Here is a 27,063-nt window from a genome sequence, read left to right on the forward strand (position 1 = left end):
AAGGTCTAGCCAATAAAATTACCCACATACCAGCTGAATTCACACACTGGTGAGGATTTCTGAACAAATTAGTATACTACATAGATTCAATCCTTTGAGCAGTCCAAAGCACATGAGGTAGGTCAGGAAAACACTGAGTCACAAAAAAAAAATGGCTGGAGTCAATGTGTTGTAATGAATAAGAATGAATCCAATTCTAGTAATTGATCAAGTCTCCTTCCAAGAATGAGGCTAGCTGGTATAGGTCCTAAACTTGGCTAAGGTAGCTCTAAGAAATCCAAAAACCTGGACTTTACACTTAAGGCAAGAGGTTGGACAATGGTTCCCTACTGTGAAGGAAGCTATTCCTTATTAATATAGAAACAGACATAGTCATTGAAAGCATCTTTCTTCATAAAAACCATGTATGATAGAAGTACAAAGTTAAATAGCATCTGATAATTAATAAAATCATAAATTAAGCTCTATATACCAATGAAGTCTCATGTTCAAACAACCACACAAGAGCAACCAAGAGTTAACAGTATTTTAGAGCAAAATTTAAGAAGAAATTTAATTAATTAAAAAAACTCTGTTGGATTATTTGTTTTAAGAAATTCCTCCCTTTAACTGGACTATATATTGAGGGTTGTTGTTTTAGTTAGACCATACACAGCCAGGACTCAGAATGTATGTGAGACAGAAAACTTTTTAAAATATTTAATAATTTTAAAGAAGGGAAAAACAAAAAATAAAACTCTTTGCCTTTCCACATGCTTCTCAAGACATTTTTAGCACAGATACGTGGTTCTGTATTCTGGGTGTGAAATTTTCCAAAGTTAGTGCAAATAGAATTCTCTCCCCACCCTATCTTCCAACCCCAACAAGGATGAATGTTATTACTTTTCCTCATTACTATTCATGACAAATACTTTTCATTTTTTCCTTTGTGAGTACATGTTTAAAAAATATTTTCCTAACAACTGTTTGCAGTTTAAAAATCAATAAAATAAAAAAAATTTTAAAAGCAAATTCTGGAAAGCCTTAAATTATTTCCTCCATACAGAATTCTTAAAAGATGGACTTTATACTGTACTCTAATGCTCAAAAGCTAGGAGTTGTATTAATTTAAATAGGGAGACTTTAAGGGAACCCTACAAAGGATGAAAGATGAAAAGATTCCCCTTCTCTTGGTTCTACCTGTTCAAGGAGGAAAAGACTCATTTACAAGTGTGAGACAGATAGACTATTCTTATCTGGAGAAAAAATTGGGCATTAGGATAAAATACCCTCCTTTTCTCTGGACAGTGGTGGAAATTTTATTTTCAAGAGAGATAATTTTCAGAATAAATAAGCCTAGGAATAATTCTGGTCTCCTTTATGAGTTTCTCAAGAAATAAAGATCAATCCAGGAATAGATAATACAGTTCTTGGGACTCCATCTTTACAAAATGTTACCAATGAACTCTGATTCAGGAACACTGCAGCTCTAGTTGAATTTATAAGGTTAGCAGCTCACTAAGACTACTATTTCACTGTCTATTCCTACTACTTGGCTAATGTCCCAAATCAGGTTGTGATGGCCTCAGCATGAACAGAAAAGAAGTAATTTCTTATTAGTTAATATAGCTGAGAATAAGTAAGCTGTCTCATAAAGAGGAGGTTAATTTTGTTTGCCAGTTTTTTTAAAGGGCTGGATAGCCTTTAGACCAAAAGTTTAATATGGATTAAAATTATTATTTAATATTAAAATCAAATGGTCTGGGCCCCAGGCAACTGCTGCATGTTTCCCAGTCTGAAGGTCTTTGCTTATTTTCTGAGAGATAATTAGGTGGTTTTGCTGTAATTGTTTATCAGTTTTCTTGGCATCACACTTTCTTTTTGACTATATCTTCCTTTGCATTTTGGAGTGACTAATCCTGTTTGATTATGGGCTTGAATAATAATATTAATAGCTAACATTATATTGACTTGCCCCAGGTCACACAGTCAGGAAGTGTCTAAAGCCAGATCTGACCTCAGGTCTGTAACACCTAGCTGCCCCTAACGATTTTTGAAATTCTTGAGTTCCCCACCACAGCTTATACAAAATCTTCAACAGTCATTGAAGTGTGCTCTTTAAGAACTACAACTTTTCCATGTTATCTTAGAGGTAATATCCATTCTCAGAAACCACAGAATTAAAAACTTAAGAAAAGAGAGCAATGAAATATGTTTGTATTGCTTGAAATCCAGCACTTGAATGACAGAGAACTAATTAAAGGTGGAGAATCCAGCTTAATCCAATTTCATCTGGTCAGGATCAGACATTCTGAGTCAGCCCAGTGTTGGCAGAAGCACACAATCACTGCTGTCACAAAATGAAGAAATACTGCTGGTCCCAAGTAGTTCACACACCAGTAAAGGGTGTGAAGGAAAGTAATGTATAAGACTAGATGGAAAAGCTAGAACCAAGTTGTGAAAGGCACCAAATTGGTTTGTATTTTATCTATAGGTGATAAATATGGTGCCACTGAAGATTCTTGAGCAGGTGAGTGACAGTCACACCTACATTTTTGGAAGATTATTTTCACAGCTATATGAAGGACAAACAGGAGGGACACTGGAAGCAGGGAGACCAATTAGAATGTAATTGCCAACAGTCCAGATGAGAAGTAATGAGGGCCTGAATTAGAGTAATGACTTTATGAATGGAAAGAGTAGGATAAACAGGTGTTATGATGATGGAATCAAAAGAATATGAGTAGTGAGGGAGAGGGAAAAGTCAAGGCTGACTCCAAGACTGTGAACCTAAGTGACTGGCAAGATGGTGGTACAACCAAGAAAAATAGAGAAGTTTGGAAAAGGGCTGAGTTAGATACCAATCCAAGAAAAATGGTCATGAGGCTTATAGGCTTAATCACAAAATATAGACTCTGCTCTTTCTACTCTTTTAAGTATAGAACTGAACAAAGGCCACCAGATCATTTTTTGTCAAGGTCCCCTGCTGGCCTATTCCTGTAAGAAGCCAAGTAGGCTTTAAAGTGAAGCCCTGCTTTTAACTACTAAGAACATGCTTCTCCTGTAGAGTCTGTACAATAAGAAACAGAGTTCTATAAGCTTTCTGAACAAGTTCTTGGAGTAGCAGGAGAGACATCTGAGTATTTTTTGGCTTACGTGGAAATGATCATTTGTATGAGATCCCTAAGGTCTCAGGATATACTAGCAGGGACAGGGAACCTGTAGCCTCAAGGCCATATGTGACCCTCTAGGTCCTCAAGTGTGACCCTCTGACTGAATCCAAATTTCACAGAACAAATCCCCTTAATAAAAAGATTGTATGCTTGGTACTACCTGTTTAATAGGTATAATAATACTTGGCCTATCTAATTCATAGTTTGTAGGGCCAAATGAGTAATACTTAAGAGGCTTTGAAAACTATGAAGTGCACAGATCAGTAATATGATGAAGTGAAAGAGTACTGAACAGAAGACAGAAGACCTGGGCAGCTTTGTCATTATCAATTTGTGTAATTTTAGGCACAAATCATGGGAAAGTTCCTTCTCCTTTCTAGGCCTCCCTTTCTTTATCCATAAAATGAGGGAATTGGACTTATTTCTAAGAGTCCTGCCATCTCTAACTATGATAGTCATTTCACCTTCATTTGAAAAGTGAAATTATGTGCTTTGCACTGTAAGTTTAATAAATGTTTTACTCATTCATTCATTCTAGATGAGAATTTCTTAAATTGTTCCCTGGGGTCTTCTGAGTGACATGAATAGGAGTTCCATGAGAAAATGTTTACGATCATGATAATTTTCCCTCTAAAATACTAAAAGTGAAATTATGCATTGAAGATACTTCACAAAATCTTTCACTTTGAAAATATGCTTAATTTCTTACCTGTTCTACTAATACTGGTCTAATTTGATTTATTCTGGAGGTACTCCCACCTCCCTTCCCTTTCCTATATCCCAGCATTTCCAAGTTCTATTCAATATATTCCAAACCCAGCAGTGTTTGTGGCCAAATGACCTTGGGAAAACCTAGATTAGATGATCTTTGATGACTCTTTGATCTTCAGAGTTCTATAATATATATGAAAAAATTATTTAAATAATTAATTATGAGAAAAATACAAACCAAAAGAATTCTCAAGTTTCACCTTATACCAGCAAATTGGCAGAGATGGTACTGTTACTCTGAAATGATCATAACAGTGCACATGCTCTGTAAACAATCCTCTGTTGCAAGCATTTCATTGTACCTCTCTCAAAACTGTATTCTGGATGACATTCCATAAATGCATCTGTAGATCACACGTTTGAACCTTTAAGTGTATATTTCTCATGAGAATATTAAATATTTCTACTGTCCCACCATAATAACTCCCCTCACAGTATTCTACAAGAATCTATTACTTATGATGTAGTTAAAAAATATACAATGAAAAATTCTGGAAAATACTATTATTGCAGTTAATTACAAAATAAAAGGCATGACAATTAGAAATGAGAGTTTTAATATAATATTTTATTAAGGATGTCTGATTCAACAAAGATAATTAATAACATGGGATGTACTGAAAAATGAAAACTAAAATTCCTATTCTCAAGGAGCTTACAGTCTACTGGAAGGAAACAACCTGTGCACATAAAAGAGGATCACAAGATAACAGATCCTGAGCTGGAAAGGACTTCAAGAGACAACTAGCTCAGTCTTCTTATTTCAGAGATGAGAACACTGAGGTCCATGAGGACCTTGCAAAGAGACTTAGATATTAATCTAAGCCCTCTGACTCCAGAGGCAGAGTAGAGGAGGGAGACAAGGTGGTACAGTGAAAAGAGCTCTTACTTTAGAATTGGAGGAACTCTGTCCAAACCACGCCTCTCACATTTACCATCTGGTTCACTACGGGTAAGTCATTTAACCTTCATCACTTCCCTCAACTATCAATTACAGGGACAGTCCAGCTGTTATCGTTGGGATCTTAATACTTGTGCTCCCAGGCTCCCTCTCTGATCGTGCCTGACTTTCCTCCCTTCCCAGTCTCTACCCCAGAGTGAACCACTACAACTCTACAACACCTTCTATTCACGAATCCTTGCTTCCCTGGCCAACTGACGCTCACGTTTTGCCCAGCCCAGTTCCAGATTATTCCCATCATGTGCTTCCTCTGCACATAATTTCACTTTACAAATGAGAGAAGATGGAAGCCCAGAGAGGTGAAATTACTACCCTTGTCAGAGATTGTAAGACTCATAAATAAGATATCCCATATTGATGGAGGAGCAGAAGGAAATCATACAACTGAGTCAACTGGGTACACTAAAAAGCTGTATTATCTAATCTCAACTGAGCCCTCACCTCAGCAAAATGATCCTTTTCCTTCAACTCTGGATTGTTTATTCCACTCCCCAAAGAGGCCATCCCAAATATTCTCTTTATGAAAGCATCTATATGCTTTTATCTATATGCCTTCCCATCCAGCTAAGGACCATACTTCATATTTTACTGAAAAAAAAATTATTCTCCCTGAGCTCCCTTTTCTCTCCTCTACATCACAAAACTCTTTACCATTAGCCATCATTCTCTTCCCTTTTACTCTAGTCTGTAATGAAGAAGCAGCATTTCTCCCAAGGGAGTCACTTCTACACATAACGCTTGATGTCATTCCGTCCTTCTTCCCTGCCAGATTGTCCTTAAAATTGTTCATTCTCTAATCTTCCTCTCCCATCTGCTGGTTCCTATCTTGCTGCCTACAAGCACTCAGTTCTTCTCTATCCATAAATAATCCCTTACCATTTCTTCAGTGTATTATCCTATATCTCTCTTCCCTTTCTCAGCTAAACTCCTAGAAAAAGCTGTCTACACTTAATCACATTCTCTTCTCCTCTCATTTATTCCTCAATCCTTTGCAACATGGATGCAAATATAATCATTCAACTGAAACTGTGCTGTCTAAATTACCTTGGCTTCTTAATTATCAATCAAACCTGATGGCTTTTTCATAATCCTTTTTAACTTCTCTGCAGTGTTTAACACTCATGACCTATATACTACCTATCCTCCTAGACATACTCTCTTCTCTGAGTTTTTGTGGCATTACTCTCTCCTGGTTCTCCTCTCCTACTTGTCTGGCTCCTCATTCTCATTCTCACTGCTGGTTCATTTTCCACATCAAGGTCCCATCAAGGTTCTTTCTTAGATTATTCTGTCACTACACACTCTTCACTTGGTGGCCTCATCAGCTCACATGGGTATAATTATCATCTCTATGAAGATGACTTCCAATTCTGTATATCAATCTCTACTCTCCCTTGAATTCAAATCTTGCTTCTCCAACTACTTACTGGAAAGATCAAAAGTAATATCACCTCTACTTTCTACTGCATGGATATCTACTGTACTGATTCTACAATGTAACTGATTTTATGCTGTGTTGATTTTATAATTGAGTCTACATCTATATCTATATCTTTGAGTTGAGTTCAAGAATTTAGCTTTTCCTCTGAGTTAGCTTTATGTTAGTTCAAAAGAAAAGTTGTTATGTCTCATGCCAGTATCTCCTGGGATAACTTCCTGGATATCTGTTTAAGTCTCACAGAATTACCATCGCCAAAAGATCTGTCATCTGTCCTTTCCTGTTTTTGTGCAGTTGAGTGAGTTTTTAATCTCTTCCAAGGAAATAGCAAGTCTGTTGGTAGTGATTCCCTAGGAAGGAATACAAGATGCAGGTGGGTCCCATGGAACAATTATCATTCCTTAATTGTTGGGGGGACATAGTTAACTTCACCTGAATGCCAGCCCACCTTTCCCAGGACAGCCAATTCTACTGTTCCTGCCCCAACCGTGCAACCTATCACCTTCTCCATGCCTACCAAGATCTGTTCTTTGCTGTGTCTCAATAAAGAGGGTCCCCTCCTCCTCTTGGGCTTTCTGGCTTTGCTGAGAATGGCAGTCAGATCTGCTTTGTTAACAGTTATATGCATCATTGTCAATAAACTGATCTTGCTTGGGGTCTGCGCCTCAGTCTATCTTTATCAAATTTACTCAAGATATTTTGGAGGTCCCACCAATATTGGAGGAGGGAGCCTAGTTCCCCAGATACGCTTAGTGAAACCTCTCTCTTTTCTTTTGGGTCCCAACAGAACTTTTCACCTGAAGGAAGGGCTTTTTCTAGGGAACTGTAGTTGAGACCTAGCTCTCCCCTCCAACCCAAATCTTTTCTGAGCTAGAAGGTAAGCATATCATTGGGGACAATTTTGAGACTACATTTGCCTGAGGGTGCTAATTTGAGTGTGATAATTTGGAAATAACTGGCAATATAAAGCCTGGATAAATCCTCTGGGGACAATCCATTGAAGGAATTTTTTTCCCCTCAATGAAGACCTCCAATCAAGGTTGGAGGGTAATTAGAGAGTACACACCATATTGACTCTTCAGAACCTTAAGAACTGAGGAAGCCCTATCTTCATAGATGGAAAGTAGGCATAGGGGGCCCACCACGGATACTCTTCAGAGCCTGGAGAGTTGATGGAGTTGTCTTCCTAGTCATACAAAGGATAACTAAAACATAAAACAAATTAATTTAAATCCCACTATTGGCCTGAAAAGGTTTTTGGTTTTTTTTTAACTGTGTGCACACAGATTCTCCTTGGAGCTCCATTACTAAGTATTTCTGTTTTAATCAAGATGTTTTCTTCCTATGGCCTGATCAGTCTGGGAAATATTGTGTAGCATGGTCTCTGGAGGTACCTAGTGACTGAACTGGGAATAGCAACATGCTTGTCTTTTGTTTTTTGTTTCCTTTTGTTGTCAGTTTCATCACTATTTGGTATTTGCTGTATGACAACATCCCTTTAAGAAGAGAGACAGTCTATAGGTTTTGCCCTAATACTGTCCTCTATTAGCTTATAAGTTGAGTCTCCAGACAAAAGGACTGAACCTACTGGCAGCCACACCTATGCTGAGGGAGTATGGCACTGTGAACCCAGACGTAGAAGGCAAGGGTCAACAGCAGAAACATGTGTCCTCCCAGAAGGAATTCACTTGTACCAGAAGTACCAACATTTCTGAATAACCCACAGGTTTTTCCTTAGCCATTAACTGACTAACCGTTCTGGTGCAACAAAACAAAAACACAAACGAACATAAACTGACCTCCAGCTTGAACACATCAGAGTGACTCTTGCTAGAAATTCGTGAAACTTTATTAAGACCTATAAACTGAGATCCAGGTCTGTGACTAAACATTCAGCTAAACCATGTGGCCCTTCAAAGGGATTCCTGAAAAATGATTAAACCTTAGAAGGGCATTCTCAAAGAGTGTATCTCTATTAACCACCCAAGTATCTTAACTGGAAATTGGACTGGTAAAAGATCTTTTTGACTTCTTCAAACAGAGAGGTGCCTTACTTGACAAGAAGTAAAATTTAGTCTTTATGGAAGAAGCAGAGCCTTTTACTGAAGTTTCAAACTAACACCAGTGAGGAAACCTCACATTCATTGTCTTAACTGAGACTTATAAACATACTCCACAAAAGTTCATTAACCCTGCGTTTGTTTACCTGCGTGTGTGTCTCACAAATTTTTCTTTGGTCACAGTTAAGAATATAAACATAAACATGTATATAGACACATACATATATAGTATGTATATGTGTGTGTATATTTAAATTTATAGACAGAGGGGGAGAGAGAAAGAGAGCTTGCTAAATAATAAAAATAAAAATAATAAAAAATAAAAATTACAAAAGGAACTCCCTGAGAACTCCTTAAAGTTTTGTATGAGAGGGAGCTGTCAATTGATCCAGGGATGACTAAAAAACAAGCAATTAGGTTTTGTGATACTTGGTTTAAAATGGGGGCAAATTTAGCCTATGAATCATTTTGGGCTCAATTTGGTACCTTTGATTATCATAAATTAAAAGATTTAAAGTCAGTCACAGCAGATAAAAAAAAAAACAAGCAACTAGCATACTGGTATTTGTGGAGCAAATTAAATGATCCTTTAAATCTAAGTCATCTGATAGCATCTGTCCTAACACCCGAGGTGTCCTTTCTTTCACCAAACCCCCCCCATTCTCTACCCTGCTTTATCTTCTTCCTGTCCTACTCCTTTGTCCTCACCCTAACTTTACACCCAGTCTTAACACCTTTCTCTCCAGTTCCTTCATCCCCTCCTGCTCCTTTGTTCTTACCCTCAACTCTCTCTACCCTGCCTTTCCAGCTTCTCCCCCTGTTTCTATATCCTCTGACCTGGTGCAACCTCTTTCAGCTACCTTTCCTATTTCTGTACTTTCTCTGCCAGCTGCAGCTCCTCCTTCACCACTTCCTTCCCTTCTTTTGCTTTCTGCATCTCCATCCCACTCTCCTCCTATCTCAACTGGAAGCTCAAGTTCTTCCAAAGAAAAGGGGAAATCTACAGGCACTTTCCCACTTCAAGAAACTATCAGTCATGACCACAGGAGCAATGTAGTTCTTCTCAGAAGACATAAACCATTTAGACCCTCCACGTGGAGAAGAACCATTTCCTAGATTTGATGAGGATCAGGAAACAGTTATAGATTTTGTTCAAGCCATATTTAGAGGTTATAATCCAACTTGGGGAGATGTAGCTGATTTAATGATAACCCTTCTCTCCATGGGAGAAAGACAAGCCATCATAAAAGCAATAAGCAGATTGGGTCCAATGGAGGGGGAGGTCCCCAACCCCAAGGGTCTCCCCAGTTGGCCTTTACAAGATCCACATGGGACCCCAATCATTATGCTGATTATGCCAGATTACAAAAAACCAGGCAATCTCTGCTTAAGGGTATAAATGATTGACAATACATCCAAAGAACTGGAATATGTCCCAGGAGATAATGCAAGAGGAGAATGAGTCCCTAATCATTTTTATGATACATTATACAAAAGTGCTAAACTATAAGCAAGATTAGACTCCATCAACTCATGAGATGCACATATTATTAGCACACACTTTATTAATGAATCATTGTCTGAAATAGAAAGCATTTCCATAGAAGATGTCCTGGTTGATATGAGATGCCTATAGGTCAGCTTAAGGGTATTTGTTTATGAAGGCAGAGAGTGAGAAAAACAGGAGAAAGAAAAGCAAGAGAAGAAACAGAATGCCATTGCTCCAGTGCAGGCAGCTTCAGTTCAAACCATTCTTACTTGTTCACAGGCTGTTTCAGAGGCCCTTGCACAGGAAGCATCAGGGGCAATATCAAAACCTTAAGATTCACATTAATGCTTTTACTGTGGATGGAAGGATTATGATGTCATAGACTGTAGGAGGAAAAAATGGGACTTCAAGAATAAAAGGTGGAATGACTCTAGAGGTTCCCAGAGAAGCAGTAATACACGAAGGTTCAGGGGAGTGGGAAGGACTTTGAACCTTAAAGAGGACTTTCCTTTTTCCAGAACCTGATATCCTGGCCCCAGTTACCCCAACCCATTCCTCTTCCCAAAATAGTGAACCTCACCTCATGTCACCCTTAAGGTTGGGAACATATCCTGTGATTGTTTGCTAGGTAGTGAAGCCTCAAATTCAGCTATAATGAGTTAGCCCAATTCCAACTTTGCTTCAACTGAGTCTTTAAATGTTGGGGTTTCAAGGAAGCCTCAGCATGTTCCTAAACTGTTGTCTCAGATAGTTTCCATGGGTCCCTTTCTAAGGAACATTCTTTTCTCCTTATGCCTTATGCCTAAATCCCCTGTAAACCTACTGGGATGAGATCTCCTATGTAAACATAGGGCTACTATTTCCTGTTTCCCCAATGGTACTCTGTTGCTACAATTGCCCAAGGTTCCCTCTCTTTGTTCCCAATCCTTATTCAAAACAACAAAAAGGCAGTTGGAGCATTCTCAGCATTGTCTCTGATATCCCCAACTTCCTCTAGCTCTCTTCATCTTGGGTCTCCTAAAATCTGCTATCCCCTGTTACTACTAAAACCAAAGGAAGACCATCACCACCACCATCATCTATCTCCTAGTATCCCTTGTTCTGGGAAGCCACTGAGGGTATCTCATCTATTATTGACACATTAAAAGATCAAGGTATTATTATTCCTTGTAAATCCTCATGCCAATTTTCCGTATTAAAAAAATCTAAGCTAGATCCTGATGGCAAGCTTGTTTATCATTCTGTTCAGGATTTGCACACAATTAATGCTTTTGCCATACCTTGACATCCTGTGGTACCCAACCCTGCCACTATCATTTCCACAATTTCTTGTAAGGCAACCTCTTTTACTGTGGTGGGTCTTTTGCCCAGCATTTTGTTCAATCCCCATACATCCATAGTCCCAGTATTTATTTGCCTTTACCTAGAAATATTCACAGTACGTAGAAAGCTTCATTTTATTTTCTCAATTTTCCATCACTTCTTCATTTTGTTTTGCCTTTTTTTTTTTGGTGAGGCAATTGAGGTTAAGTGACTTGCCCAGTCACACAGCTAGTGAGAGTTATATGTCTGAGGCCAGATTTGAACTCAGGTCTTCCTGACTCCAGGGCTAGTGCTCTATCCACTATACAACCTAGCTGCCCCAAGGGGAGAATGTATGCAGGATAAATTTTAAAGTTTAATATGCACTTTATTTTTGGGTGGGGTGGCATGAGGCAATCGGGGTTAAGTGACTTGCCTAGGGCCACACAGCTAGTAAATATCATGTGTCTGAAGCTGGATTTGAACTCAGGTCCTCCTGACTCCTGGGCTGGTGGTCTATCTACTGTGCCACCTAGCTGCCCCTTTCCATCACTTTTAAAGGTGACTCCTTGACCCAGTACATAGATGATATCCTTCTAGGGGCACTGGATGCTGGGATTTGTCAGAAAGATAGCCATCATCTACCGCTGAAGTTTCACCAGAGAGGCCATAAAGTCTAAAGCAAAAGTCCAATAGCACCTTCCACAGGTGGACTATTTCTGGTTTATCCTGGTTGCTGAGACTTGTTCTATTTCTTCTAAATTCATTCAGGCCTTCCAGCAACTCTCTGTACTCACCACTAAGTGGCAGCTGGGTGCCATCCTCATAGCACTGCAAACAGTGGATACCTTTGTTCAGTTATTATCAAGTCCCTTGTTTCTTCCAGAACCTTTGCAGCTAGATCATCAACATATCTCAGCTCCGGCAGAGCTCAAAACGGCCCTGCTATCTGCATCAGCACTGGGACTCCCAGGTTATGGTAAGTCTCTCATTCTTTTTGTACATGAGCAAAGGGGGGAAGGTTGGCTTCTGGTGTCCTAACTCAAGCGCTAGGACCCACTCTGCAGTAGTCTAGTATTCTGCTCAGCTGGATGCTATCACTACTGGAGCACCACCCTGTCTCTGGGTCATAGTTACCACTGCTCTTTTGATGGAGCAGGCTTGTGATTTGGTTTGGGGTTCTACTTTGACAGTGTAGTGTCCTCATGAAGTTGAGGTCCTCTTACTCCAGACTCAAGCCTTCTCAGATCAGAGACTTGTCAAATATGAAGTGACTTTGCTTTTGATCTTTTCAGTTCCTCCCTTTGATTCACTCAGGATCACTTCCTCAGTGAATGACTAACTGATATGCCAGTTATCAAATGGTATCAAATCTATCTGCCTCTCAGAATTGGCTCATCAGGATACAAAAATACCTAAAGGCACTGAAACTTCCCTAGGGATTGTTAATTACAAGCACCACTGTCAATAAACTGATCCTGCTTCGAGTCTGTACCTCTGTCTATCTTTATTAAATTTACTCGAGCACTACTGAACTGACTTCCAATTTATATGTCCCATAGGTATCTCAAATGACATATCCAAAAGGGAGCTCCTTCCAATACCTAGGCTGCAATGGCTTTATCCATGATTTTTCACTCTCCCTCATCCCATATATTTAGTTAGTTGCCAATGCTTGTCATCACTACCTCCACAGTACACCTCACATCAGTCCTATTCTCTCTACGTACAAGGCCAACTCTAGTTCAGGTCTTCCTCACCTCTGGACTGGACTACTACACAACAGCATCCTAAATGGTCTCCTCCCTGCCTCAGTCCCTCTTTTCTCCAATCGATCCTGAATACAATTGTCAAAGTGTTTTTCCTAAATTACAGATCATATTCACTACAAAAACTCCATGGCTAAGATCAAATGTAAGACCCTCTGTTCAGCTTTGAAAGTTTTTCACAACCTAGCCCCAACCTATCTTTACAAATTTATTCACATTATTCCCCATTTCATACCTTATGGTCCAGTCAAGCAGGCCTTCTTGCTGTTTCTCACACCTGATATTCCTTATCCTATTTCCATGCCTTTCCAATGGCTGTCTCCAATGCCTAGAATGTACCCTCAACTCCTGGAATCCTTTGTTACCTTCAAAACCCTACTTAAGTAACACATTCTACATGGAACCTTTTATAATCCCTTCTCTCACATCTACCTTGCATATACTTATTTATACACATGTTGTCACTCCCAATAGAAAGTAAGCTCCTTGATAGCAGGGATGGCTTCAATTTTGTTTCTGAATCTCTAATACTTTACACATTTTTTTGGACATAGTAGGCAATTAATAACTGTTTATTGACTGAGCTGGAAGGGTCTTTAGAAATCATCTAGTTCAACATCTTCCTTTTAGATGATGAAACAAGGTAAAAGAGGTTACATGTCTTATCCAGGATATGCAGATAAAAAGGAGGTAGAGCTAGGATTTGAACCCAAACAGATTCCAAATCTAGTCACCATGGTACCTGACCAGGGTTTAAATTAATATACTCTATAGATAGAACTCTATAATGTCAAAAGTATTTTCAGAAAACAAAACTATTAATTCTCCTAATTTACCTTCCTAGGACCTCAATTAGAGGCAGCTAGGTGGCTCAGTGCAGAGAGAACTGGGCCTGGAGTCAGGAAGACCTGATGTCAAATCTGGCCTCAGATACTACCTGTGTGACCCTGGGCAAGTCACTTAACCTCTGCCTGCCTTAATCCACTGGAGAAAATAGCACACTACTCCAGTATCTCTACCAAGAAAACCCCATGGACAGTACCAGCAGGCTATGTCCACAGGGTCATGAAGAAAATAACAAGGACTTCAGTTATCCAGTTAAAATAGGTTATACCATGTATGCCAAGGTGCCACCCTCTATAAAACAAGGGTATTGGACTAAGTTGTTCCTAAGTCTCCTTTCAGCTCTCATTTATAATCCTATAACTAAGGATATACTGGAGAACAAAGGAAACTGGAGATATTTACCCTGGAGACGCCAATAGTTATTGCTGCCTTTACATTTCTAAAGAGGTAGAAACAAAGTACTGTAATGGAATGTCAAGTCAGGAGACCTGGGTGGGAGTCCTTGCTCTGAGGTTTACTAGCCCTGTGATCCTGAACAAGTCATTTCCCCTCTCTGGGACTCAATTTCCTCCCCTGTAAGAGAGGATGATAACATTGTATCAACCACCTCACAAAGTTATTGTGGAGAAAAAAGGCTGTAAGCTTTGGGGTTTTGCTACATCAATGTGCTATGTTTATCAGACTTGTTCTCCTTAGCAAACTACTACAGAAAGGGAGCAATTGGTATAAATTTCAGAGGCAGATTTAGGCTTGGTGTAAAGAAAAAACTCTTAAAAATTAGAACTGCCCCCAATGGAGCCAGCCTACCTCCACAAGATAGTAGCTGGTGGAGGACAAAGTGAAGGTGGGACGACTATTTGTCAGGTATGATGTAGAAAGAATTCTTAGTATAAGTTTAACTTGATGGGCTTTGAGGTCTGTGTTCCAATTCTGCGATTCTAAGATGTATATGGTAAAAGGTTTCAAAAAAATTAAGTGCTTTCACATTCACCACAATAATGTTTAATATTCAGAAAAAGTTCTCATTAAAGTAAATCTGGCTTAGAGCTAATCATTTACATAAAAATTCATTTGCTATTACAACTAAGCCCTTCAAAACAATATTGTATATCCTAAGACAAATAGCACAGACGCAAAAAATAAATAAATACTCACTTTTTTATTTCTCGGAGGAGCATTCGTATAAGGATTGCTTGAAGCGGCTCAACCATCAATTTTCTCCACATATCCAATGCTAGCTGCCAGGAACAATATATACATTATAAGTGAAAATCACTGTAAATCTAGTTTTCGAATGCAAATAAGTTCATGTGTGTGTATGTGTTTGTATATTACATGCATATATGTGTGCATGCTTATATATATATATGCACACACATATACATACAGTTGACTTCAACATTTGCATGTTTAACTTTTGTGACTTCAAGCATTAGCACGATCTTATTAGTAACTTCATTTTCACTTTCATGTTGGCAACTGTGTACATTTGCAGCTATGTGAAGTTGAGGAAGAAAATGAGAGGCTTGACAGGTTCAAGTCTGTAGAGTGGCTGGTTTCCAACTCGGCCCTTCACTCTACCATTGTGAAGAACTCACTGGGCATTTGCTGCATATTTTTATCATCTGCCTATAAAAACTCAAGTTCTGTATTGCAGTTATGCCCCCAAAGCATAGTGTGAGTCCTTTGGGCTTTAAGCCCAAGCATGGCTTAGTGAGAAAATAAAGGTGTTAGATAAACTTCATGCCTCCAGCTGCTGTCAGCAGCAACTTTGGTGTTAACGAATCAACTTTCCAGTCTAGTCATATACTGACAGCAGCAACTAAAGTCCCAACAACTTTCCCCTTGGTTTTCACAGGGCAGCCAAGGCAGAGAGGTTTACGGCAATACGGTAAACAGTGCAACGCCCTCACACCACCATCTGACACAGTGGAAGGTAAATGCAGGTTAAAAAATATTTTACTTTTAAGAATTTTATCTGCTGTACAGTATTTGTGGTACTGTGAATTTCATGTGTTATGAAAAGTGAATATTGTCTGAAATCAATTTTTTTTTATTGAGATGTCGGCACAAAAGGTCACAGAATTCTAGGGAATTATCAGTGAGAAAAATGTTTTGCATGTTACCAATTTTATTTTGTGTGCTACATTTTATGGGTTATTTCATGGTTATTGTGTTAGGAAAAGCACATATCAGAATTAATGTTTTGTCTGAAAGAACTGTATGCAGAAAAGTATATTTTCAGCAATCTTTAGCAAAAGTTTACAGTTTTTGGTGGTCATGGGAACCTAAACCTCTATTTCCAATAGGTTCGATGTATTGACATTCACATTTTTTACTTTTGTGCTATTGACTTTAGCACAGTTTTCTAGAAATGTTAGGCCCAGGAAAGTAGAGGATTGACTACATTTCCCAATTAAAAACACTAATATATTTATTTGGGACATGATTTCCTTTCATGTAAATAAATGCATCTATTTTCTATTCATATTTATGTTACACACACACGTATCAAGTTTTATCTGGTTTTGTATTACTGAACAAATAATTCAATTTCTTTAATATTGATTCTAATGAATCTTTCAGTTAAAAATTAATATTTAATAGGATTGTTCAATCCAAATAAGTTTCCTAATCTCTATAAACATATTCACATTATAATTACTAAGAAATTACCTACCTCTCCTATTTCCATAAGTGGTTCATTCATATCTACACCACCATAACCATACTGAAGGTCAGCTTCCGTCAATTTATTCTTCTTAATAAATTGTGTGTTGAGATACCTGAAAGAAAAACACATTCTCATCAGAAAAGCCATAGGTAAAGCAAATTATTTACTGAAAACTCAAAACCAAACTGTGAAAATGAGCTAAGTAGTAGCATAGTCCACAAGAAAATCTTAATACAGTAAATAAGCCTATTTAAAAAACCCTAAGAAAAGTAATCACCCCATTTCTGCCTGCCTGGCTCCAAAATAAATATCAATACATATCCTGGCACAGTAAAATCTATTAACCCACCACGATTTAATCCAGCAAAGTCTTTCTATCCAAGAATCTAAAGCAACCCAATCAATAAACCAAGGCTCAGGAAATCAGGCCAAATAAGATCTAGCAAATATTTTGTTTTATCCATGTGCTTTACTATAGTAGGCAATAACTTAACCACTGACACATTAACAACCTGTAAAAATAAACTAAAGTCAACACTGCATTAATGAATATAATAAATGGAGAAAAAAACATAAGCTAGATTGTCTGATTTAATTTTACTGATGTGAGAATTGTGTGAACACTAGTCAATAACAGAAGCTAATAGCGATGCAGTACTTTATGTTCTACAAAGTGCTTTCTCTACAACACACCTGTGAGGTAGGTACTATAAATATCATCACTCCCATTTTATAAATGAGGAAAAGAGGGTTGAGAGATTAAGTGACTTATTCATGGTCACACACTGTTAGAAGCAGAATATAAACCTAGATCTCAATGCTATGTGCATCTTTCCAATATATCAGGGTGCTCCTCTTAGTCTATATGAAAGGTAACAATCAGGTTATAAAGCAAAACCAAAAAAAAAAAAAACCCAGACCAGAGGCAATATTAATGGTACTATTTGGGAGAGCAGAACAAGGAAGTGACAGGAAGATGCTGAGAGATTGAGGGATAAAACTTAATTAGCTGCAGAACACAGAACCGTTTGCATGAACCCTTTATACCTGATTGTCACTACCTGAAGAAATAATGCTTCAGTGACACATGCAGCCTATTTGGACATTCATTCTGACCAAACAGCAAGCTTCCTATTCTTTTCTGTAGGTCACTTAATCTGCGAGAGTTCTTCTAAGGCCAACTGGCCTACACTTTTAGCAGATCACCTGTTGTCACCATATCCAGAGGGAAGGAAGGTCAAAGATCATCTGACCATATTTAAAGAGAACAAAAGACTATATAACCAACCACTGCAATGGGCCACACTAAGCCACCTTAAAAGATTTTCAATGAGTTAAATGGGGGGGGCACTAAAAATACCTATAATATAATCCCTGAGTATGACTTAATAATAACATACAGCAGGATTCATGCCCAGCTTCCAACCAAACAAATGAAAATGAAAGTCAACAGGCAGGGATATAAGGAAAGCTAACAAATTTTTTCTCCAATTTCAGAATGTGATTTGAACAATGATTGTGCTACTCCTACTATGTATTCAAGTTTCTCCAATAAACACTAATTTATCGTTTAAAAAAAAGATGCAGTATGATCTAATGTAAAGAGCACTATTCTTGGAGTAAGACAACATGGCTTGGCGAGCATGGGTAAAGGGCATCACATCTCTAGTTTTTAGTTTTTGCTACCCAAGGAACTGTTGTGAGGAAAGCATTTTGAAAAAGATACTACTAAAGGCTCTCCCCAATCCAACCAGTTTTTTAAAAAAGAAACTACCCAGTGGAGAGTTGACTGAGACAAAACAACTTAAATCAAAGAGACCTGAGCAATACCTACTGGTGCTTTTGATATTCATTTCTTGATGAGCAGATAAGAGTCTCTAAGTGACTGTGTATGCTAGGAATGATACAGCTTCATGTTCAATACACTCTTGCTTGGTTAATGAATACTTAAAAATTGGATGATTTCCTCCCCTCATTTTGGGGAACTGATGATTTGATATTATAGTCTGAGATCATGACGTCCTTGATAAGTCAATAGTTACCCTACATAGAATTTTACAGATTTTTTTTTACAGATAACCTTTGTTATAAGAAAACTGCTTAGTCAATTCACTAACTTATCCTACTTCCACTTCTATAAGAGAAAAATGCATCTCTCTATAGTTTTAATAGAAACATATCACAATTTTATTAACTGCTGAGAAAACAGAATTGATTTCTGATTGAAATCCTTCCCTAGAAAAAACAATTAATATAGAAAATAAGAATCATAGGTAACATGGACTATCAAGTCTTGATAAGATCACCAGTTTATGACAAAGAAACCGCTGATAATAAAATGATATCCCAAGATATTAAAATGGCTAAATCTAAATAATGACATTCCATATTAATAGACCTCCACTTAAATCCTACTCCAATGTCTCACTTAATGTGTAGGTTGACTAAGTTCTTAAAGAGTATGCCAGGAGAATATAAGTGATTAAACATATTTGATCTGAGGATCAGCCTAGACTAGTTTGTACAGCCACATCACCAGAATGGATAGAAGGTGATGAATTTTTTGGTTATAGTATTTCTTGAAAATAATTTCTTGAAAATAATTAATCATAAATAGATTGTGATCTACAGAGAAGGAATATTCACAGCAATGAAATCATGGTTCCCTGAAGTATTGTTGGTTTTGGACTGATAGCCCAAAACCATAGTAGGGTTTAATTAAGGGTCTAATGTACAGGTAAAAGTTCAGATATATTTACATAAATTTTGTGACTGAAAAAATAAAAATCAAATAATGATTTTGAATGGATTGTAGATGTATATATGCATTGAAAGTGTGATAATAAACAATATATCTTTTTTTTACAGAATTACAAAACTTTTAAGGAGATGTCATAGTGTAGGAGAAAGTATTGTGTTGTACAAGAAAGGACAATGAATTAGGATTCAGAGGGTCTGATTCTGAATCTTGGAACTACTATTTACTGCTTCTATGACTTTAGATCAAGACACAACTTTTCTGGGGCCTCAGTTTTCTCATCTAAATTAGGGTTTTTTACTAGATCATCTAACATTTCTTCTGAGTCTCTAAATCCTATGTTCCTATAACAACAGTGCAGAAAACAAAATCTAAGAGGAACCTTGGAAAAACAAAATAAATATGAGAAAAATATATAGGAAGGTTTTCTCTGAAAGGAATTCTGAGTATTCACTAATAATTTAGTCTAGTTTAGAAAACTTTTCACCATGTGGAAAGAATTCTTTGTTCTCTACTTCATTTTCCAGTTTCCTAAGAAGTTAAATGGGATTATTGGCATGGAGGATTAAGATCAAAAAGTTCCCAAAGCATTTGGATAGAATCTGTGTTTGAACCAAGTCAGGATGAAAGTTATTTTAAATGAACAAAAACAATTTTCTTGATAATGTTACATTATACTGTTTCTCCAAATTTCACTATTAAAATAATTTCTAGAGATTTACTAGAAACAAGGGATATCCTAGGTAACTTGACTACCTAGTAAGGTGATTTTTCTAGGACACTGACTTTAATGCAGGATTAACTTAATGATAATGACTCAACTATGAACAATGATCAGTCACAAAGTTAGCATGATTGGTCTGAAATTAAATACTTTATAAAAAAGAAACGCACATACATGTCTGAGTTTCCTGAATGCCTCAGATGAAAGTAATATACACATAAAACATAAATTACAATCATATGATCACTAATATGAAAAGTTTTGTACTTACATAATTATTTACAAAATTATGTAAATCTTTCTGTGTCAGCACTTCATATAAATTAGGATTTTTTTGTGTTGGCAGAGTATTGGCCCAAATACTTTTCTTACTCAAAAAGTATTTTACTCAGCAGAGACTCATAATATTTTGCTTTTATTTTTTCTAAAATGACAGTTCATTAGCAATTGTTTTTCTTCCCACCATGTGGAAGGTGTGGTTAGATCCAAACATAGTAGACAGTTACTTAACAAAGACTCTTGGAACACTCTATCGCTACCTCACCAACAGGGACTAAAATCACTTTTTTTTTTGTTAGGGAGAAGTGGGAGAAAGGGTTGTCTACATGGAGAAGGTAGATTAATTATCAATGAATGGGTACATCATTGATCATTCAAGTTATAGCCTAGTTATGCACATCATATAGCACTTAATTTATCCTGTGAGTCACCTTTAATTTTGATTCTTCGGAGATTATGATGCTTTGTTGATTCACACCCACGTGACATTACACCACTCCCCCAAAATGGTGTTAATAAAGACAGCTTTTGTATGATAAGACTGTCCAGATCAACTTTTCCTGCCTTGTTTTCATAATATTCCACTTTACAACATACCAGACGGACATGTGATTTTCCACCTCCAACATTCCCACAGGTTGTACTTTATGGTGAAAAGTACTTCTTCCTCATCTCTACTTGCTGAAACCCTACTTGTCCTTAAAAGTTCTCGAGGATGCCACTTCTACCAAGCCTTCGCTGAACCCCTCATCTGAAAGTGGTATCTTTCACCTCCAATAGTTTTTGGGTATTTTGTCAGAATCTTTCCTCACCTTTATAACATAATGCTTTGTGTCATGATAATGCACATGGCATATTTCCCCTTTTAAAACTGTAAACCCCTTCATGACAGATTGTGTCATTTTTTATCACTGGATCCCTAGCACTTAGCAGTGATTTGCACATAGAAGGTGCATAATAAATGTGGTGGATGTAATTACATTTTAACTTTATCCCGTGGCCACAAACACCTTCACAAATACTTGTAAGTGCAATGTACTTCTCATCAACCTATTTTAAATGATTTTTTTTATTGCTAGAGAAGATCTTTTCCTCACTTCAGATCAGAAGTAGATTAATTTAACTTTTAATTCATCATAAGCATTTGTACATATTAAGGACAAAACTTTATTACCCAAGACTACATATTATTCTTAAATTGAGAATTTATGTTTTAGAGATATTTTGTCTTCGTAAATGTTATAAAATGGCTTAAATTATATAAAGAAAAATAAGTTTAGAGATTTGGTGTTTTTCCAAAATCATTTAACAAATCATTTGACATAAGATTCAAATATAACTATAATACAAATAGTGAGTTAAGCTTATCTATGGTCTTTGATCATTGGTCCCATATTGTATGATACAGACAGAGGTAATGTAGACTTTTATTGAGCTTAGCAGCTAGGTGGTGCAATAAACAGAGCACTGGGCCTGGAGTCAGGAAGACTCATCTCCCCGAGTTCAAATCTGGCCTCAGACACTTAATAGCTGTGCGACACTAGGCAAGTCACTTAACCTTGCTTGCCTCACTTTTCTCATCTATAAAATGAGCTGGAGAAGGAAATGGCAAACCACTGCAGTATCTTTGCCAAGAAAATCCCAAGTAGGGTTACAAAGAGTTGCACATAACTGAACAACAACAACAAAGCTTTTTTGAAAATAGGGATGTGCCCCACTTTAAGAAAATGCAGTATAAGAAAACCTAAGATTACAATAACAATAAATTAGGGAGCAACTGTATTCTTCCATTTACAAAAGGAATTACTATACAAGCTCTCAGTTATTTAAAAGATTATTGTCTATTTGATAGAAGCTAAAGAGTTGAGAAAGTTAACACTTAGATATCAAATGATTATCTGTACACCAAGTTAAAAAATTCTTTAGCTGTAATATGCCATCATATAACATATAAAACTATGATAGGATTGATAAAAACCTTACTGACTTATTGTCCTTCTGGGTCATTATAAATAAAATGAGCCCTATATTTTACAGATCAGGCTAAGTAAGAGTACTGAAGTTCCTTAATACATTCTGCCACTAAACTCCAATTTCACAAATTTTAAATTATTTTTGTGCAACAAGCTTCTTTATGAAAATGATCAAGAGTTTTATAAGATCATTGGCACTGTAAACTTTCTTTTCTTTAATGATAACTACAGAGCAATAAAAGGTAAAACTCTGACTAAGTGAGAGGATTATTAAGAACATGGGGAAAATGGAAGTGGGATAAAGAGATAGCTGCAAGAATTATTTTGACTGTTAAGTGCTACAGTAAGGAACAGAGAGAAGGCAGTTTTCTTATATATTTGCCACACTTTCTGTTCTGTTGAAAGAGTGGTTTTATTGATCATGTTTTTAGAAACCTATCTAGTACATCCCTTCTTTATATTTTGAATGAAAAGTATAATCAAGTCTCAATTATCAACAGCACTGAAGGTAAACATTGGTTTGGATTATTTCCCAAACTTTATCAGGTCTGAAGTTTCATTTTATGAAGTATAAAGAATCACTGTATACAGTGGTGCTATGGCCCCAACACTGAAAAAAAGCAAAACCCTTCTTTCAGGTACAGGCTTTCTTTCTTCCCTTCTCACAGGTGAGTTTCCTACTAAAATACACTGATACCACCTACCTGGTTCAGTCCATAAAAGAGAAATTTGTTGGCAAGCAGGATTGACCCAAATGGGTAGAAGGTAATTTGCTATAGAAAATTATCTGTATTATTAGTACATAGGTACCAAGTAACACAAACCATCATCTTAAGCATTTGAATTTATGCAATAGTTTCTGGGATCATAGTTTAAAAGTATATTTACCTGTATAAACAGTCCATATAGTCTGCCCCTTTGCTATATTCTTCCCAATACCTATGATACATAACCAATACTTGTTCTTCAGACTCCAGAACTCTCTAAAAGAAAAAAAAGTCACTTTACAAGGAAAATATTATTTTCATACAAGTAGTACTACTTCATATTTGAATAGAGTTCACTTCTATATTTGACATTCACAGTCACCCTGTAAGGAGGCAGACAAAATATCACTTCCTCTATTGTGCTGTTAAGAAAACTGGGGTATATAAAAGTGAAGTGACTGGTCCAAGATCACATGACAAGCAAGCTGCAATGTGGGAACCAGAATTCCAGGATTTTGACTTTCAATCCAGGCCTTCCTCCTTTACACCATAAGGCTTATTTTTTTAATAGTATTTTTTAAGTATATCATTTTATCATTATAATAACTCTAAATTATTTTGAAAAATACTCATTTCACTTACTTTTTAGACTTCTTTACAAGTGCTCAAAAAAACCCCTCTAAACTCTGACTTAGCTCAAAAATTAGTGAAATGTTTTAAAGAAACTAAATTGAATAATTCCCAAACAGTAAATATAATACAAGGCACTGTTGTTCCTCAGCTAGGATTTTTATTGAAATCAGTTTTTAAAAAGGATAAAAAGTAAAAATTTGCTCTTATGAATCAATTTTTGATCAACTGCATATATAGCTCCTCATGAAAGTAAGTTGTAACTGTATCTCATATAAAAATTATTTATAATTAGGAATACTGATCAGCTAAAATTTTAAATTAAAAAAAAAAGTAAAGTTTCTTCAAATTAATTTAGTACCTATTTTCCAGAAAGTGAAAAATTAATTGATAATCATGGTAAAGGAAGAATGGATGAGAGACAGGAACTCAATCCTTCTAACAGAAATTTTAAAGCAGTACTGCATACTTTTTAATATTTTACATTTATATATACACATAAAGATTTAATAATAAGTAAATAACATCATTACCTAGCTCTACTAACCCCAAGTTAGTTACCTAGACTGACGCTTTTCTCTCGAGTTGCCATTTCCTTAAAGTAATTTTAAGTAAAAACTAAGGTGTCAGTCAAGGTTAACAAAGGCCACTCCAAAACTTTGTAACATCAAATAAGTTCAGTCTCTACATCAGGACTTTCTACTAAATCATCCAATTTCTAGAACCCAAAATATTTCATATATTTGCAATCAACAATATATCTGGAACACAGTATATGCTTAATAAATGCTTAATACTGATGAACTCAAAATACTTTGTTTTTCCTTTTAAAAAAGGGATGTATTTGTTGCTTTTATAATCTTACCATAGTTGATAACATACTCCTACATGTATGAAAAATAGCCTTAGATTAGAAACTATATGTAAAGTAACATCACGTAACAAATCTTCACTCATCACAAAAATAATTATTTTTCTCAAATTTCCACATTTCACTTTGTCAAACTGAATAACAATAAAATATACTTGCTTGTCTAAGTTTATCATTAATATGGACCTACTGTTCTTCATAAAATTTCTTATGAGTTAGATAACAGGCAATCCATAAATCCTTGGAGATTTCTAAATTTTTAACCTAATTTTTAACTCAAGCAACTTGAAGGTCAGATTTAATAGAAATAACCTACAATCTACAAGTGGTATTCAAAAGCAAAATGAATTTTTTTCTTATGGATGAAAGAGACTTCAATCTTGCTCATTACAAGAAGTTTACTTTCTCATCTGCAGTAACCAAGGGCGCTAGCTGCATTCAAATCATGTTCCCATCAAAAGAACTCACCAGACACAGCCGGAAAAATCTTTAGGTGAGACAAGTAGTGGCTGACTATTTAAGAATCACCGAAAAATAAAGGTGAGAATCAGAAGTCAAAACACATTTTAGTTCACAAATTAAATAAATATTTTATTCAGCCAATCTATTTCAAGGTTAAATAACACCGCGAGAATTTAAGAACTACCACCCAGACTGGTGCTACTTCACACTGGCTTTAGCTAAAAAGGTCAGGGAAGAGAAGGTTCTCACTGCTACTTCCTCACAACCAACTGTCCAGGATATCTTTTTGTTATTTCTTTCAACCCAGAAAGCAACTGTAAATAGAAAAGAAATGTAAAAGAAATACAAAAGTTCATAATTTTAAAAGTGTAGGATAATAACTACTCACATTTACATAACAATCTAAGATTCACAAAGTGTTTTCCTCACAACAACCCTATGAGTTGGTAAGTGCACATGTTATCATCATCATTTCACAGGTAAGGAAACGGGGCTCTGGGAAGTTAAGTGTCTTACCTAGGATCATGTACCCAGTAACTGTCAGAGCCAGGACAGAATCCCAAGTCTCCCAATTTCAAGTGCAGTAATCTCTCTACTGTACTACTCTCCCTCTATAGGATGAGGATGCTGAGCACTTTTTAAAATTATATTTTGTATTACACAGTCCTATAGAAAAATATCTTCAGCCTTGGCTACTAATATTATAATTTTTCATTTAATCAGTTAATTTTACTCTTCAAACAACCTCCTTCCCAACAATATATCCTGTTTTTAAAACACTAATTGATTACTACCCATTCAAGTTGTATTGAAAAACTTTAATCTGGAAAGTAGTTTCAAAACATACTCATACCACCAACATGCTACTTAATTACCTTGTGCAAATGACGTACGTGATTTTCCAAAAAAATTTTAGTCTCTGTGTAAAGTCTTTCACCAAGAGGTTCAGGATAGGCCACACATAAAGCATAGATGTCTCTAAATCTGTTGTCAAGGTTTTTCATATTCGTTGTAAATACTTTTTTTTAAAGGCAATCTTTGTATATGTATAATAAATTTAATACATTTATATGTTTAGCTTTTTCACTATAAGAAAAATTGATACTTTTGCTTCTCACTGAAAAATATAAAACACATTAGCCAAGCTTATTAAAGGAAATTATTACAAGATTCATTCAGTGAAAGAAACACAAAAAAATTAACAAGACAACAGGACCTGCCCTAAAGGGGCTAGCAGTATAGTAACTATAAAACATGTACACTGACAACTATACTACAAGGTAGTGAGTGATTAGTACTATTAAAGTTTCATTAACAGAGAGCTACAGGGAATTCAGTGAAAGGAAAAATCACTTCCAGCTAGCATGTTGATAGGATTTCACCTTATCTTTAGATGGTCAAATAACAATCACTGTAAACAAGTAATGCCGCAAATAGAGAACTAGAATCAATTATCTTGGCTTCATTGGAATTACACGCAAGTAATGGAAATATAGTGCTCAAATCTGTGATGAAAAAATAAAATGAGTTTAAACTGAAAATTCACCAAGGAAATCTAACCTACTTAAATCAACATAAGAAAACAGGATGAACATATAGTATTCAAAGAAAATTAGTGGCATGTATATACAATTCTTTTAATCTTTTTTCTCCCCTCCCTGTCTTGCCCAGGCTAGAGGTACAGCAACTACCGTCAGGGCAGGAAAAAAAATCTTTAGACTAAAAAGGACCCTAAAATGTCGTCTACCCCATACCGGCTCACATCTTAAACTACAGCAAATCACATAATACAAGAGTTGGACGGTATCTCAGTGGCCACCCAGCCCAACCAGTACCTCAATAATAATCCCCCTTACAAAATGCTCAGTAGACAACCATCTGGACTCTATATGAAAGTCTCTAATGAGAAGCTACCTCATCATGCAAACTATTCCACTTTGAAACAGCTGTAGTTATTATGAAATTTTCTTACCAAATGCCTAAATCTGACTGTCTGCAACTTCTATTCCACTGATCCAAGTTCCGTCATCTGGAGCCAAGCAGAAGTCCAACCCCTCTTCAAATACTTGAACACATCTACACGCTGCCCCTAACTTCTCTTTTTTGCCAAGTTACATATCCTAGGTTCTTTCCATCAACACTCATATGGCATGATCTACAGTCCTCTCACCACCCCAGATGCTCTCTTCTAGGCATC

At 36.5% G+C, this 27,063-nt stretch overlaps 1 protein-coding gene across 4 annotated transcripts in view; it reads right to left on the reverse strand.

Moving 5' to 3' along the window:
• CUL2 (cullin 2) overlaps positions 1-27,063 on the reverse strand; it is a 109,920-nt gene that overhangs the window by 46,642 nt on the left and 36,215 nt on the right. For 3 of the 4 annotated variants that reach the window (XM_078152296.1, XM_020990430.2, XM_020990429.2), the window contains exons 3-6: positions 25,742-25,844; positions 23,085-23,179; positions 16,469-16,574; positions 14,944-15,026 (exon numbers count right to left, since the gene is read on the reverse strand). In XM_078152296.1, the coding sequence (XP_078008422.1) occupies positions 14,944-15,026; positions 16,469-16,574; positions 23,085-23,179; positions 25,742-25,844 (387 nt within the window). Of the gene's footprint in view, positions 1-14,943; positions 15,027-16,468; positions 16,575-23,084; positions 23,180-24,094; positions 24,144-25,741; positions 25,845-27,063 lie in introns of those variants that run through there. The other variant, XM_078152302.1, reaches the window with a different exon arrangement.

The sequence above is a fragment of the Phascolarctos cinereus genome, unplaced genomic scaffold (assembly GCF_003287225.1).
Source record: "Phascolarctos cinereus isolate Bilbo 61053 unplaced genomic scaffold, phaCin_HiC Scaffold_1;HRSCAF=81, whole genome shotgun sequence".
Taxonomy (NCBI): Eukaryota; Metazoa; Chordata; class Mammalia; order Diprotodontia; family Phascolarctidae; genus Phascolarctos; species Phascolarctos cinereus.